The 15,815-nt window shown below is 39.2% G+C and overlaps 1 protein-coding gene across 1 annotated transcript; it reads right to left on the bottom strand.

Annotated features, from left to right (window-relative positions):
- Positions 1 to 13,124: 13,124 nt before the first annotated feature.
- Positions 13,125 to 15,310, bottom strand: LOC131685728 (cyclic AMP-dependent transcription factor ATF-2). The gene is made up of 2 exons (XM_058969638.1): positions 14,151 to 15,310; positions 13,125 to 14,091 (listed from the first exon to the last, which is right to left on the bottom strand). The coding sequence occupies exons 1-2, from the start codon at positions 15,014 to 15,016 to the stop codon at positions 13,758 to 13,760; spliced, it is 1,200 nt and encodes a 399-aa protein (XP_058825621.1). The 5' UTR covers positions 15,017 to 15,310; the 3' UTR covers positions 13,125 to 13,757.
- Between the last annotated feature and the right edge of the window lie 505 nt (positions 15,311 to 15,815).

Genomic DNA, 15,815 nt, shown 5'->3' on the forward strand with positions numbered 1-15,815 from the left:
AAAATCCCGGGATCATAACTTGTGGGCTCTGCTTCTATTTGTGGATTTTTAGATGGCGTACGAGTCAGTGCAACGAAATGAACTGTGGTAAATATGAATATGGCTTTCCAGCAAACGGATTAAGCTGATTTAGAAGACACCGGGTGGGTCAAAATCTCCGATTTTTACGCTTGAAGATTATTTTTTTTTTTACATTCTAAAATATTTAATGGAAAGGTTTTACGAAGCATGTATTGATCATGTTGCTCTTATTTTCGGTCCCATATGATAACAATGGTAGCCGCGAGATGAAAAAGCAGGTTGCGGTTACAAATAGGATCTTTCTATGATTTGCGTAGTCAGCTAAAATCCCGTAGTCTATAGATGCGCAGAAAACTAAACAAATAGCAAAACGGAATTCTCTGTACAGCCTTGAGAAATGGGTTTTGAGGGGAGCAGACTATTGAGTGATTGAGAGAAGAATATTACGTTGGATACTCGGCTGCACATTAGACAATAAAGAATGTCGCGGACGCATAAGCCACGAGGTGTACCAAGTATACGTATTATAACATGTTGACAACGGAAGGCAGACTACAGTGGGGTGGACATGTAGTGCAAATGCCGGAAAAGAGACTATCTAAAGCTATACTCAGCAGAGAGCCTGGAAGAGGTCGTCAACTTTGGGGCAGACCCCGCACTCGCTGGCTGTGTACAATTGAGGAAGATATGCGTGCGGTGGGCGTATAAGGAGGTTGGAGTGGAGAATGGCGTCCCAAGATCGAGTAACCTGGTCATGATTCGGAGCACCAGCATGGTTTGACCACGATGGTGATGATGATGATGAATTAACAGTGTTTGATAAGTGTAATTAACAACCTTTCAAGAGATCGCTTGCCAGCTTTCGTAAAGCTGGGAAATACAAGTAAAACATCAGACCGAAATTCGAAAAATTGTGGAAGATACAGATTTTTTGTCACGGCATGTTTCTCATTGTGACTTATGGAATTTAAAACTTTAACCGTTATTGTCCGACGCGGTACCCGGGTACCTTTTTAGGTTTCAATTAATGAAATTCTCATGTTTTATCCATAGCTGGAAATTGAAGCTTTGTGGCATCTTAGAACTTCACTAAATTAAGCTTTTGGGTTAATAATATTGTTGATAGGGGGATAGGGGATATTGTAAGAGCGGGAGTGAGGAGGGGCTCCTGGGATACGGTTTGTGAATTTCAATGAAATACTAGCAATATGGGTATCAAAATTCTTGGAATTGCATCAGTAGGTTGTATCTCGCGGTTTTGGAAACATTTGGTGAATTGACCCCGGAACGGACATTCCGGAGTAGGTTCCCGTGGGGCCATGAGTGGCCATTCCATTCCAATTCCACTTTTTAAATTGCCATAGGGTCCCTTAACAATAAATAACAGACTTCCGAGACAAATTGAAGAGTTTTGATACTCATATTGCTAGGACATTATTAAAATTTACAAGTCATACTCTAATAGTGGAACACTACTCCGGAATATTCGGATTACCAAGAACCAGATCCGCTCATCCGGTTCTATTTTACAGAATCAAAAAGTGGACGAGTTTCTGAATCCAAAACATCTAAAAGTGTCCAAATCGGTTAAAACAAACCATAGTTATGAGCATTTTAATTTGTGGGTACCCGGGTACCCTCGTTGGCCTGTTAAAGGTGTTTTTTTTGTTGGACACATAACTGTTAAACGCGTTTTTCTGAAAATCATGTTTTCTAAACTGTCATGCACAATAACTTAAGAACGGCACAACCGATTGTAAATATTTAATAATCAAATAAAACTGCGTTGAATTCTGGATACAATTATATCGAGAAAATTGCAAAATAATTTCTGATGCTTTTATAAACAAAATTAACAAAAAAAAATAAAATTTTTGCAAAATTTTATGTAATTTCCATGAAATCGTTTTTTTTTTCAAAAACCAAAACCGGCATTCTGCAGAGGAGTTATTTTTTCTCGAGTTTTGTCCTACTGGAGCTGTAGAGCTAGGCGGTCCCATTTTGCGCGGCGTGTGACGTGAGACGACTAAACTCACCTCACTTTACATGACTTTTTCATCCGATTCTGAGAGTTGACTCGGGTGAGGTGAGATTCCGCATTGCACGGTCTTATTCTGCGCGGCGTGTGACGTGAGACGACGAAACTCACCTCACCTTACGTGACTTTTCTCACCCGATTCTGAGAGTCGAGTCGGGTGAGGTGAGATTCCCCATTGCAGTTAAATGGGCGTCTCACGTCACTCGAAGTGACTCTTTAGAATTGGGTGAGAAAAGTCATGTAGAGTGAGGTGAGATTAGTTGTCTCACGTCACACGCCGCGCAGAATAGGGCCAGCAGTTAAATGGGCGTCTCACGTCACCCGAAATGACTCTTCGGAATCGGGTGAGAAAAGTCACGTAGCGTGAGGTGAGATTAGTCATCTAACGTCACACGCGCAGAATAGGGCCGAGGGTCTCCGAAGGGATCCCCGTGAGAATCACTCACTACAATTGCAGACGATTCGGGAAATGTCACCCACTAAAACACTGCTTAAGGCCAATTGTAGCGGGCCGTAATTCTGAATGTGATATTGATTGTACGGTTCAGATATGTGCGGACGTAGGGACATCACAATCGCGTGTATCATCGCAAAGGGCTTGAGCGTTTGTACATTAACGTGTTCAATCGCATGGGAGTTTATATGTCGCGTGTGCTAGCGTGTATGTAACTTCGCGTGAATAAAGTCGATTTTATAACCGTGTATCCATTCGCATATTCGCGTGTATTCTTGGTTGATCGCGCGCGGCCCGCGGATCTGATACTTAATTTTCGGTGTACGGTTCAGATGCTAGAAGAAAGTGAGTTTTTCCATTTCACTAGAATTCCCAGTCATGTCGCCATGGAACGTGTTGTCTGGTGGATGTGAGCGTTATTTTTGATTGGTCCAACTGAATGTATGGACCTAAGTTGCTAGGCCGAAGGGTAAAGATTTCCGGACGTTACCGTTTGTGGGTTCGCGTGTGCGACCGCTTTTGTAACTTTGTAAGTACTAAAACGTTTACCTTACATATTACTGGGGTGTTATCAAGTTTGCGCGAACACGGGCGTAGGTGTGCGTGAATGATCGCGAAGGACTTAAGCGTACGTATGATAACGTGCTCGTCGCATGTGCTCGCGTGTATAAATTTGGTTTTGTAACCGTGTGGCCATTCACATATTCGCGTGTGTTCTTGGAAGGTCACGCAGACCGTCATTCTCATATTTAGTTTTCGGTGTACGGTTCAGATTCTGACAGGGAGTGATTTAACTCGGATCACTAGAGTTCCCGATCATGTCGCCATGGAACGTGTCGTCTAGTGAATGTGAGCATCATTTCTTGATTAGTCCAACTGAAGGCATGAGGCTAGGCTGCTAGGACCAAGGGTAGAGACTTCCGAAAGTGACTGATTCATGATCGCACGAGCGGGAGGTTAAAGTCTTGAAACCGCGTTTTAAAATTTATAGGTGCTAAAACGTTAACTTAATTACCGGGGTGTTTTAATGTTGGCGAGATTGCGGGCGTAAGTAGGTGTGGATGATTGCATTTGCATGTTCGCGTTTGTGATCAGACCAGGTTTGTGTTATCGCGAAAGCCACCAGTGCACAGTGGTCCAGATCGCTAATTTAGGAGGAATTTTTACTTTCTGACAAACCTGTATAATTTAGCCGTATCATGTCTTAGGATGAATTTGTGTACTTTAGAAGATGCTTCTTTTTATTGGAATAGTTATTAGGGTGGTTCTAATTTATCTAAAATACGAAAATAAACTTTTTACTGATGAAAGATAGAGCTCCACAGTCTTCCACAAAGTTGTAAAGTAACTTATTTTGAATAAATTTGTTGAACATATTAAAGCTCTATCTCTTTTAGTTTTTGTTATACAAGAAATTTAAAAAAAAAGATTAGGGTATTCCTGAAAAAAACGTTTTTTTTAGTATAACTTTCGTATATTTTACTTTTTGTTAACACAACCTTTGAACAGCTTATTGAAAACTTCAAGCCGAGTATTTTTCTCCAAGACACCGAAGGTCTAACTTTTTTCTTTAAAAAGTTATGGACACTTTTCGTTAAAAAAATAGCCTATTTCAAGGCTCAATATCGCTGATGCGGGCACCTAAAATTGAATTCTGTTTCCACCACATGAAAGACCATACTTATTAGTATATTTGAGCAAAAATTGGCGAATACGATATTTTTTTAAAATTTGCAATTTAGATTTAAAGTTTGTAGTTTTGCAGGTTCAACGCATTAAAGCATTTACACACATATCGTTGTATTATGAAAAAAGCCACTTTCAAATATCATTCTCTCATCGCAGCAAGCTTTGCATAAGTGAAACGACTGTCAAAAAAGGTTTCTGATTTTATTCGTTTTAAATAAAACTAGTAAATATAGATATTAGTCGAAGAGAGTTGGCGAATTTGCTTATTGCTGGTAAAAAGACAGATGAACTGCTTAAGTTCATTACAAGTAGTAATCCAAATGTAAAATTGAGACTTGTTAGTGCACGGAAGAAAATAAAAATCTTCATGTTGGAATTTAGAAGGTTGTGGATTCGGAGTAAGCGCACGCAAATTCGATTTGAGCTGGAAAATTTTGTGTGGCTTGAAGGAAAGCTAAGATTCGAAGTCGAAGGTAAAGGTAAAGGCCGAAAGAGGAAACCATTTTCCGAAATATGTCGCAGAGCCAAAATAAAAAGATTAGGAAAGTTGCGCGATAAGTATTCCACGGAAGAACTTGGTTTAGCGTCAGCCGTCAACGCTAATTCTACTGGTTTCCGTTTAGTTGGCAGACAAATCGAACGATTGTCGAAAAGACCCGTCAGATCTACCGTAGAGAATTTAGGATCTATGGCTGTCCCGATTGCAGAAGCGTTTACTGCGGAGGAGGCACTTAGATTTATTTGTGAAAATGATTTTTCTAAGACGCAGTACCAAAACATACGCAGCTCAGTTATGCAGAAGGGTTTGGACATTTATCCCGCGTATAATAAAATAGCAGAGGAAAAGAAACTATGCTATCCGATCGGTATGTACTATTCTCAAAGATTCGTCCCTGAATCAACAATTTTTTTCAGGAATTTCTGTTCAGCCTTCTTGTGCGTATGTTCCCCTTCAAGCTCTTGTTAACCATACCGTGGAACGACTCATCTCGTTTCTGAATATTGGAGTTCTACCACTGCATCCTGAGGATAATACGTTTGTTATCTTTAAGTGGGGCTGCGATGGAAGCAGCAACCATTCCCGGTAGGCAACATTATTTTTCTTCTAAACTTTGACTGACAGTCTCTTTTCCACTTGAACATAGATACAAGCAAATGTGCGTTGAAGATGAAAATGGAGAACTATTCGAGTATAACGATTCGCATATATTTGCTCTATCTATAGTACCTTTACGTGTAGTTAGTCGCCGGAAAGATGAGTCAAGAGATTGCATTCTTTGGAATAATGATTTTCCATCTTCAGTATCCCTGTGCCGACCAGTAAAATTAATTTTCAAGAAGGAAAATCCTGAACTAACAAAGGATGAAGTTGCCGCGATGAACAAGCAAATCGATGAATTAGTCCCGACTATAGTAAATGTTAATATGCGCAAGATTCCGATTAGTTCAAGCTTCATATTTTCCATGGTTGATACGAAGGTAGTGAATGACGTAACAGGCACACCGTCTCAAGCGTGTTATACACTCAGGTTTTTTTTACGCGGGGGATACGAGCCGCGTAAATGAAAACCGCGTAAATTTCAAAATCCGCGTAAATGAAAACCGCGTAAATTTCAAAATCCGCGTAAATGAAAACCGCGTAAATTTCAAAATCCGCGTAAATGAAAACCGCGTAAATTTCAAAATCCGCGTAAATGAAAACCGCGTAAATTTCAAAATCCGCGTAAATGAAGACCACTTAAATTTAAGAATCCGCGATAAAGGGAACCTCATTGATGGATACCGCGTAAATTCCAAAATCCGCGTAAATGAAAACCGCGTAAATTTCAAAAACCGCGTAAATGAAAACCGCGTAAATTTCAAAATCCGCGTAAATGAAAACCGCGTAAATTTCAAAATCCGCGTAAATGAAAACCGCGTAAATTTCAAAATCCGCGTAAAAAAAAACCGCGTAAAAAAATACCGCGCAAAAAAAAACCGCGTAAAAAAAAACTTGAGTGTATATGCAAACGCTCCGGAAAGCGATTGAATGATCCTTTACTGGAAGCCAGCGATCCACCGGATAGTTTATATGTTTTTTCACCTTTACATGCATTAATACGAGCAATGGAGTTACTATTGAATATTGCTTACCGTTTAGCTCTAGCAAAACCGCGTTGGCGCGTAGGCAAAAATACCAGCGAGCTTAAGGAACGACAAATAAAAATTCGACAAGCGTTACGTGACCGTTTAGGTCTTCGTATTAGCGAACCTTTGCCAGGTGGCGGAAATTCTAACGATGGTAACACAGCTCGAAAATTTTTCAGAAACCGAGATGTCGTTGCAGAAGAAACCGGGTTGGACGAAATGTTGCTAGAACGTATGTATGTGCTATTAACAATCATCAACAGCAAATTGGGAATTAACGCGGATGCTTACCGGAGTTACGCCGAAGATACACGATTGCTTTATGTACGCCTGTATGGTTGGTACGCTCTCTCACCAACCGTGCATAAACTCCTGGTCCATGGAGGAAGCATTATTCAACATAACATGCTGCCAGTAGGTATGTGCAGTGAAGAAGTTCAAGAAACCAGGAATAAAAGAATTCGCAGATTCCGAGAATTCCACGCACGCAAATTCGATCGACTCGTCAATCTTGATGACGTTTTCAAGAGACTTCTTGTTTCATCAGATCCTATAATTTCTCTTAAATGTAAACGTCGAATTCAACGAGCACCGCTGGATATACCTGAAAATGTAATGCATCTACTTTTGAATTAATTGGCATTGAATAAATTCTTCTTATATAAATCATAAATTGTTGTCATAGCCAAATTATTTTTAATGAACACATTCTGTATTGTTGATATGTAAGCAAAACAGAAAAGGAAATACAAAGGCTTTAGGCAATTTCTTTTATGTCGCTATGCGATAAAATTTAAAACTTTGGTTAGTAAATTTAAAATTACATGCTTAAAAAAAATAATATTTTCCAATTTTTGCTCAAATATACTTAAAAGTATGTTCTTTTCTATGGTTCAATCCGAACTTACTTTTATTTGCCCCAATCAGAGATAATGACATTTGAAAAAGGGCTATTTATGAGCGAAAAGTTTCCATAACTTTTGAAAGTATAAAGTTAGACTTTCAGAGTTATGAAAAAACGTGGATTGAAGTTTTCTAAAAGCTGTTCAAAGGTTGTTTTAACAAAATATAAAATTTCTTTCGAACATTAACAAGTCTCAATTTTACATTTGGATTACTACTTGTAATGAACTTAAGCAGTTCATCTGTCTTTTTACCAGCAATAAGCAAATTCGCCAACTCTCTTCGACTAATATCCATATTTACTAGTTTTATTTAAAACGAATAAAATCAGAAACCTTTTTTGACAGTCGTTTCACTTATGCAAAGCTTGCTGCGATGAGAGAATGATATTTGAAAGTGGCTTTTTTCATAATACAACGATATGTGTGTAAATGCTTTAATGCGTTGAACCTGCAAAACTACAAACTTTAAATCTAAATTGCAAATTTTAAAAAAATATCGTATTCGCCAATTTTTGCTCAAATATACTAATAAGTATGGTCTTTCATGTGGTGGAAACAGAATTCAATTTTAGGTGCCCGCATCAGCGATATTGAGCCTTGAAATAGGCTATTTTTTTAACGAAAAGTGTCCATAACTTTTTAAAGAAAAAAGTTAGACCTTCGGTGTCTTGGAGAAAAATACTCGGCTTGAAGTTTTCAATAAGCTGTTCAAAGGTTGTGTTAACAAAAAGTAAAAGATACGAAAGTTATACTAAAAAAACGTTTTTTTCAGGAACACCCTAATCTTTTTTTAAAATTTCTTGTATAACAAAAACTAAAAGAGATAGAGCTTTAATATGTTCAACAAATTTATTCAAAATAAGTTACTTTACAACTTTGTGGAAGACTGTGGAGCTCTATCTTTCATCAGTAAAAAGTTTATTTTCGTATTTTAGATAAATTAGAACCACCCTAATAACTATTCCAATAAAAAGAAGCATCTTCTAAAGTACACAAATTCATCCTAAGACATGATACGGCTAAATTATACAGGTTTGTCAGAAAGTAAAAATTCCTCCTAAATTAGCGATCTGGACCACTGTGCAGTGTTTGTACGTCTTGATGAGAGGGATTATGATGTATATGAGAGAATATGCAATTGATTGTGTTAGCATGAATTTAATTTAAAATATAGTAATAAAAGGAAAAATAACATTTTGAATAAAGAATAGAAAAGATGCAAGGAGATTACGTAAAAGCGTATAAATTGGCCGATATTGTTTTTGTATACATGAGTAGTGGAACAGCAAACTACCAGACGTACAGTAACAACAGACTAATGAAGTAGAAGAAAAGCACACATGTAACTTGCCATCACACTACTTGAACTCGTCTAAATACCAATACATGATATTGATTTACCATTAACCTTCCGGAAGTCGCGCTAGTGCACTGATTGCACGCTGCTCTGAAAATCTAGTGAAATCGTCTTAGCGCACCAGCGGCTGCTCGTTCAGTGAGCCTTTTGTGCGACTTCCGGAGGGTTAACGACAATTGCAATTTTATCATACTATACCGACTGGGAATGGATGATCCACGCGCGTCGGTAAACTAATCGTACTTTAATTCATCCAATCCGATCTTCCCGAATGAATCTAATCAAATGTACGAATTGAATACCGGAGAAACGTGATCCACGAATCCTCGGAAGGATTACCCATTATTCTATCATATACGCCAGTTCTGCATCCATTCTCTGACCCAGCTGTCACTACTATGTACTCAGACGAACACATACAGTGACCCGCAACGAAAAAAAACCCACCTCAATTGATATCTAAATGTTTACTCAAAACTAAAGAAAAATTAAAAAAAACACATACTTATTCGGTTTCTAATAATAAATCAAGCATTCAGGAAAAGAAAAGATGATGTTTTAATTCATTTATTCGAAAAGTTACTTTTTTATAATGGTATGAAAAATAAATCAACTAAAAATGATATGACAAGAAAAAAAATCCGATTCGTTAATTCGAAACAAAAAAATTGACGCAATATCGTTTTGAAATCTTTAGTACCCGGTATGTCCTCCATGAGCTTCAAGCACCTTCTGAAGACGTATTGGCATGCTTTCCACCAAATTCTTTAGATACTGAGGGTCTATTCCACTCCAGGCACGAGATAAGGCTGAAAAGTACGTGTCCTTGTTCGTTACACCGCTCTTATCTACTTTATTATCGAGTATTGCCCATAGATTTTCAATGGGGTTCAACTCTGGACTTTGGGCAGGCAACTCCAATGGTGTGATCCGTTTAGACTTAAAGAAAGCCTTCGTTTTCTTGGCAGTATGCTTCGGATCGTTGTCTTACTGGAATATGTAGTTTTTTCCTACTCGAGTTTTAGCCACGGATTCCCGGAGATTGTCATTGATAATGTCGATGTAGGCATCGGTATTCATTATGCCATTTATTCGTACCAAGTTTTCGACTCCAGCCCACGCGAAGCAACCCCACACCATGATGTTCCCACCACCGTGTCTTACAGTAGGCTGAAGATGACAATCCTGTAAGGCTTCATCTGGTTTCCTCCACACTCTCAATCGACGTTTGCGGTTGAAGAGCTCAAGCTTTGACTCGTCGGTCCACAAGACACGTTTCCAGAAATCTAGGGCACTGATGTACGGCAGCTTTCTTGCGAATTTGCTTTTCAAGCCTTGTTCACTGATCCTGCGGCTGATTGTACGATCGGATACCGAAAGCTGAAGGTTCTCCTTGATCGATCGTAGGGTTTTTCTTAATCTCTCGAATGATCATTGTATCAGTTCGATCCGTTTTGCGCACGCCTCCCCTACCTGTTCTGTCGGCCACGGATTTGGTCTCCTGATATTTCGCCCAAATCTGCTGAACTGCTCCTCGACTAATATTATACTTTTCAGCAATTTTCTGTTGTGATATCTTGTTTTGACAGTCTTTCACTACCAAATTTCGGATAGAAATCGAAATTTGTTTGCCAACCATTGTTTTTCAGTAAGAGAACACTGTTTTTCGCGATACACAAGTGACGGACGACTTCAAATGACGATGAAGGGCAAGCTTTTGATGTTGACTTATTTCAAAACAAATACCGAGGGGTGTTTCAATGTTTCGTGACGGCTGGGCGTAATATTTTCAAGTGGATTTTTTTCCATGTTTCACTCATTTTGACAAATTATTTTATAAACGAAATATAAAAATATGAGTTGATTCTGGATTGAATATCAAGGTTTACATTGATAATAATAGGATCTTCCAGATGAGACATTCATTTAAATGTTTAATGCCTAGCTCCACATTTTCATGCAGCAAATCCGTATAAAGAGAAGGTGGATTTTTTGGTTGCGGGTCACTGTACAGATAGAAATACGACTAGCACATAACAACTGTACACTAGTACTTAAAACTACAATTAATACTACACTAACACTAATAGAATTCTACTTTTACAATTCTTTAATATAATGGCCAGTACACGATGACGAAATCGACCGATAAATCGACACACCTCCACTGCGAGCCGTTGTGTTAACGCGTATGCAAACACGGCCCACAACAAAAGTCAATCCCCGCCATCCCACCAGCCGGCCACACCAGCGTTTACTGGTTCATCGTTAGATTGAGCAGGTGCAGAGCATGAAAAGACAAAACATAAGCCTTCTCGGTCTCTTCGATGCACCACTATCGAGGTATGATCATCTTAAAGCAATTATCTGTCAGTTTTTTTAAATTGATGCATAAATATGATGTTTGCAAAAACGTCGATCCCGTCAACCTAGGGGAGGGAACTACCCAAGTTATCAATAAGCATTATAACGTAGCCTAATATCTGCTTTAAATCTACATATAGGGTAGTCTTAAAGAGCCGCCAAACCTTATATACTGATATAATGCTAGTATTATGCTAGAAAAGGCGAAATATTGTGCTGTTACTGTACAGAGATTGACAGCCCGTTTTTACGGTACTAATGCTATTAATACGTAGACTGAAGAGAAAAAGAAGAGGAGAAGACAGTCCGACAGCTTCATGCCATGGAACGTTTTTTAACACCGGGTACCACACGCAGGACCAGGACGACTGATGATCGCCGGCTGCAATAGCGAGGGGTTTGAGGGCCAAGTACAGTGCGTTCCAGTATGCGGCAGAGATGCCAGTCAGCCAGATGACAAGTCTGCGAATTCGCAGACTTTTAATTTAAGCTGCAAATTTTTTCGATGACGCAGATATTTGCCGATTTTTTAGGTTCGTTGCAGATATTTGCAGATTTTTTAGTTTGGTTGCAGATATTTACAGATTTTTGAATATAAAGGCTTTTGGTTACACTAGCTTTCCTGACATATTTTGTTCTTCCCAGACTTTTAAAATTATTATTGCAGACATTTGAAAAAAGTACCTGGCATCTCTGGTATGCGGTGATGTATGATGGTGCAATTTGGAGCGCAGCAACGGAATGACAGCAGCTCGTGACGATAGCTATAAGCGGGACAGACTAGCAGTAGAGACTCGACCATGGCGAGAAGATCGAGGGTTTTTATAATACCATAATACGGGGCAAGATGATGGAATGAAGGCTTTAGAAAACGGTTTTCCCTGTACACGAAATGGGTCATCAGAATTCAATCGAGCTAACACCTACCCAAATCCTGAATCTAAATTATTAACATGAATAAATGCATGTAAACATCTTTTTGCTATAAATCGCTATTGATATTCGAAATATCCCAAGGTTATGGGCTCAGTTCCGCGATTCGCGTAGTATGTGGTAGTAGTGAAAATCTAGCTCAAGAACACATTTTTTTTTCAAGGGCGTGAACGCTGCACTAGGTGGAAAGTTAGCGTGATAAAGCTGCCATAACTTTGATATCGTCGTGGCAGATTAATTCTTCTTTAGCCAATCTTTCGACCGTCTCCTTGCTAATGCTGTGAAGGCGGGAGATATACCAAGCATTACTCGGATTAGGGTCATCCACCCGACAACGTTCCAAAGGTAGTTGAGAAGGAGCAAAATTCGGTCGGGCTGTAGTAGTAGCTATAGAATCCGTTTTAGTGAAGCGCGATATTTCTAATTTATTTTTGGACAGCTCGGTCCTTAGTCTATCGAGGACGTCACAGGTTTTAGAAGCGAAGAACCGTGTCACGAAAACGAGACGCAACGATATTTTGCTTTTACAAAGCAAACAAGACACGGGTAAATTTGTTTGTTTTGTCTTAGCTACTGATTTAACTTCCGATCTAAGCAAGATGAGAATATTGTGTGCTACAGATTGCAAACTAGGCTCGATGGAACTATCCAAGCAAGTCTTGGTCATTTGGAGCAACATCAGATGTTGCTTCGAACTGCTCTCAACCCCTATTCGGCAGTTTTCATTCCGCCACCCGCATTACGGCTTGGGAAGGCCAAGCGGGTGTCGAATGGGGTTAATAAAGGATGCCTGACGTATTCTTGATGGTCACATCATAAGCGTTTCTGCATTAGAATCGGCACACAGCCTTTGTTGATTATAAGAATAGGGAATATGCATAATGTGATATATAATGGCTTTTTCGCTTCAGATAGTTGGTATTCGCGCAAACAGAGCTCCGAAGGAAATGGCGGATTTGATGACAGAGATTTTGATACTATGAGACAACAGACTGACGGTGTCGAAATGCCGGAAGAGAATGTATTCCTGTATGTATCGATGTGTATAGGAGCAATGTATCCCTGAGTAACATGGAAGGACAGCTTCTGAGCCGCCAAAACGCTCATGGGATGCCGGGTGCGCGGTCATAGGTCATAAAGCAAGTGCAACAGTGAGACGGTTCGTGTACAATTAATGCACATAGTTTGCAGAAATAGGTTGTTGAGACAACCCGATTGCACACTGATAAATAACAATTTGTATGGAAAATTTTATTGCAAATATGTATTCCTATCCTTTTTGATTTAGTAATATAGTGTCGCTAAAATAAGCATGTCTGCTTATTTTGGCGATACTATATTACTATACAGTCGTGATTTGCTGGTTGGGCCACACCCTCTGTCCAACGAGTTTGATTCGCCAGTTGGACCCTAGGACGGCACATGCGGATAGATGTTTTCTTTTTCATTTTTCGTTTCCCATTCTGCTCACATATGCTCTCATTCTGGTTCACGTATTACTGACATGCTTTCTCATTCTGGCTCACACTGGTCCCAGGTTGGTGCGACTGACTAATGTCACAGCATTCTAATCGAGACGTTGGTTGTGCAAATGTACCTATTCACATCTTTAACTATTAACAGAGCTAATATAACATGAGATTTTGGCATTCCCATGCCAATGGTGGCAATGGTCCAACTAGCGGAGGTCCAACTTCTAACAAGCGGTTCAGTTAAAAATTGACTAACCAGCGAATCACAACTGTACTTAGTATGTATTCGTTAACTAGACTAGACTACTAACATGTGCCGATGATTAAGAAACGATGGTTTCCTTACATTTGAAAAAAAAATTCGCGACGTTTAACTTTTTAATTTGCTGATCCAGAGCTATTCATGTTTTATAGTACGTAAACTCGTCGGTACTGTTCCAGATCTGTCTAAAACAATAAATACTGATTTTTGATCCCCCGCAGGATTTTCAATGACATGGGAAGCTCTTATCTGCTGCAGTGGAATGCTTATCACCGAAGATGTGCTGATTTTGGACGAACCGGCCGTGCACAAATTTACATCAGCTGTTAACGCTTTGGTGACAGAGCAATCTCTGTGTAAGGACAGTACATTTCTCAGGCGAGATACCTCAGTCTTCAGACGATGATTCTCTTCCGCCAGCTCAATGTTTTTTCGATGAAGTATGTCCTGATTTTGTTTCACACGAACCCTAAAAGTGAAAACTATAACTAATCCAAAATTTTTAAAGATGTAAGTTAATGTATCTACCGATATCGCTTGGCAGCAGCTTTCCATCGTTCGTGTTTTTGAAATTTATCACTTTTGACATCTTTTGCAAACTTAGATTTCTCTTCACTAGCTGTGATGTTTCGGCTGATTGGTTGAACATTCACTTGAGCAACCTTCGGTTCCGAAATGACTGGAGCTTCCGTAAGGTTTTTAATCAAATGCTCTTTCAACTTGGCTTTAACAGGATTTAACGTATTGCTTGTTTTTATTACTGGAACAGTACCTGTTCTGGTATTGGATGGGATGATTATCACAGAAGTCTGAACCGGTACAGGGTGTGTTGTCTTGGGTAGTATTTTAACAAGTGATTTTGTTTTTTTAGCTACAAAGTTTTCATATTGCATCTGTCTCTTAGTAGAAGTCGAGTGCACGAGATTGGCTTGTGCAGACTGAGCAGTTCGAACATCTTCAGTCACCGTGGAAGGTTCATCCCTCCTGGAGTTGGTTCTTGAGATGACAAGCTTCGAAAGTTTCATGCTTTCACGACGTTCAAGAAGCGGAAATATATGTGGCGTATGCAAAGTATCGTCTGAAGGAACTGCAATCGGCAATTTTTCCTTGGAACCACCCTCAACTTTAGCACTTTTCTCTTCCACGGCTCTCCTGAATGTTTCCTCAAATGGATTAACATTTTGCAGATCCTCAAACAATCCCACCTCTTCGCACTTTCCAATCAGACGGGTTGGGGTAGGTGTTTGATCGGTAAACAGATTGGATTTGTTGGGTATTTCCAGATTCAACAACATATCATGCTTCTTTCGGTGCACAATCAAATGGTCCTCCGTAGCGAAACTCAGCTCACAGCCATCAATTTTACAAGGAAATGGCTTCTCTGTACTGTCCATTGGTGTATTTTAACTAAGTTTAAGCATAACTCACGTCGAACGATTGAATTTAGCGCTTGAATTTATGCGACTTTCGCATTAACACCCTTGTTTACTACTCTTCACCGTTGACGCGTCAATGATTGAAATTTAACAAATTTTGTATTTGTTGATAAATCTTGACATTGGTATTTCTAGCATGTTTTTACAAAAAGTTCTAAGTGAACGTTAATACCCGAAAGCTTTTCACGATTTCTTCTTAAATGTTTGCACAACACTAGAAAAAACCAACATATTTCGATATGCACTAGAACTTTCTTTGAAAAGTTTTGTAGTAGGGCAGTAATAATCGAAAAGAAAATCAAACATAGTAATAGCTCTCATTGTCACTTAGGTCTGTATGAAAAAGCATGGGAGAATAGAATGTAAACCGCGCATGAACAGAAACGGCTTACATCCCAACGTCCGTGAGCTCGTGGTTGTTTGGTATTTAACGCCTAAAGCTAGACTCATTTGAAGCCTGCAGAAATAGTCGTCATGCAGGCGATCAAAACCGTGTTCCACGTGCATATAACGGATAACATGTAGGGGAGAGTGGGGATGGACATGCACACAGTATGTGTTAGCTGTTTTGGTAACATCACGTGCATTTGAGTCAAATCTTTTTTATAAAAATAAACAATTTTTTTTTCGTCATAGTGTGGATAGGTGCATCATTATAAATGTATTTCAATTCGGTGACACGTTGCACAGAGAAAACAAAAGTAAATAGAATAAAATTTTTTTCCTATTGTCTTGCGTGTTTATAATGATAGCCAGG

The sequence above is a fragment of the Topomyia yanbarensis genome, chromosome 2 (assembly GCF_030247195.1).
Source record: "Topomyia yanbarensis strain Yona2022 chromosome 2, ASM3024719v1, whole genome shotgun sequence".
In the NCBI taxonomy this organism is placed as follows: Eukaryota; Metazoa; Arthropoda; class Insecta; order Diptera; family Culicidae; genus Topomyia; species Topomyia yanbarensis.

Bases quoted from the DNA above. Each gene is read 5' to 3' on its own strand.
- LOC131685728 (XM_058969638.1), bottom strand. From the start codon at position 15,016: ATGGACAGTACAGAGAAGCCATTTCCTTGTAAAATTGATGGCTGTGAG. The intron at 14,092-14,150 runs GTAGATACATTA...TTTCACTTTTAG, and splicing joins GCTGCTGCCAAGCGATATCG to GGTTCGTGTGAAACAAAATC.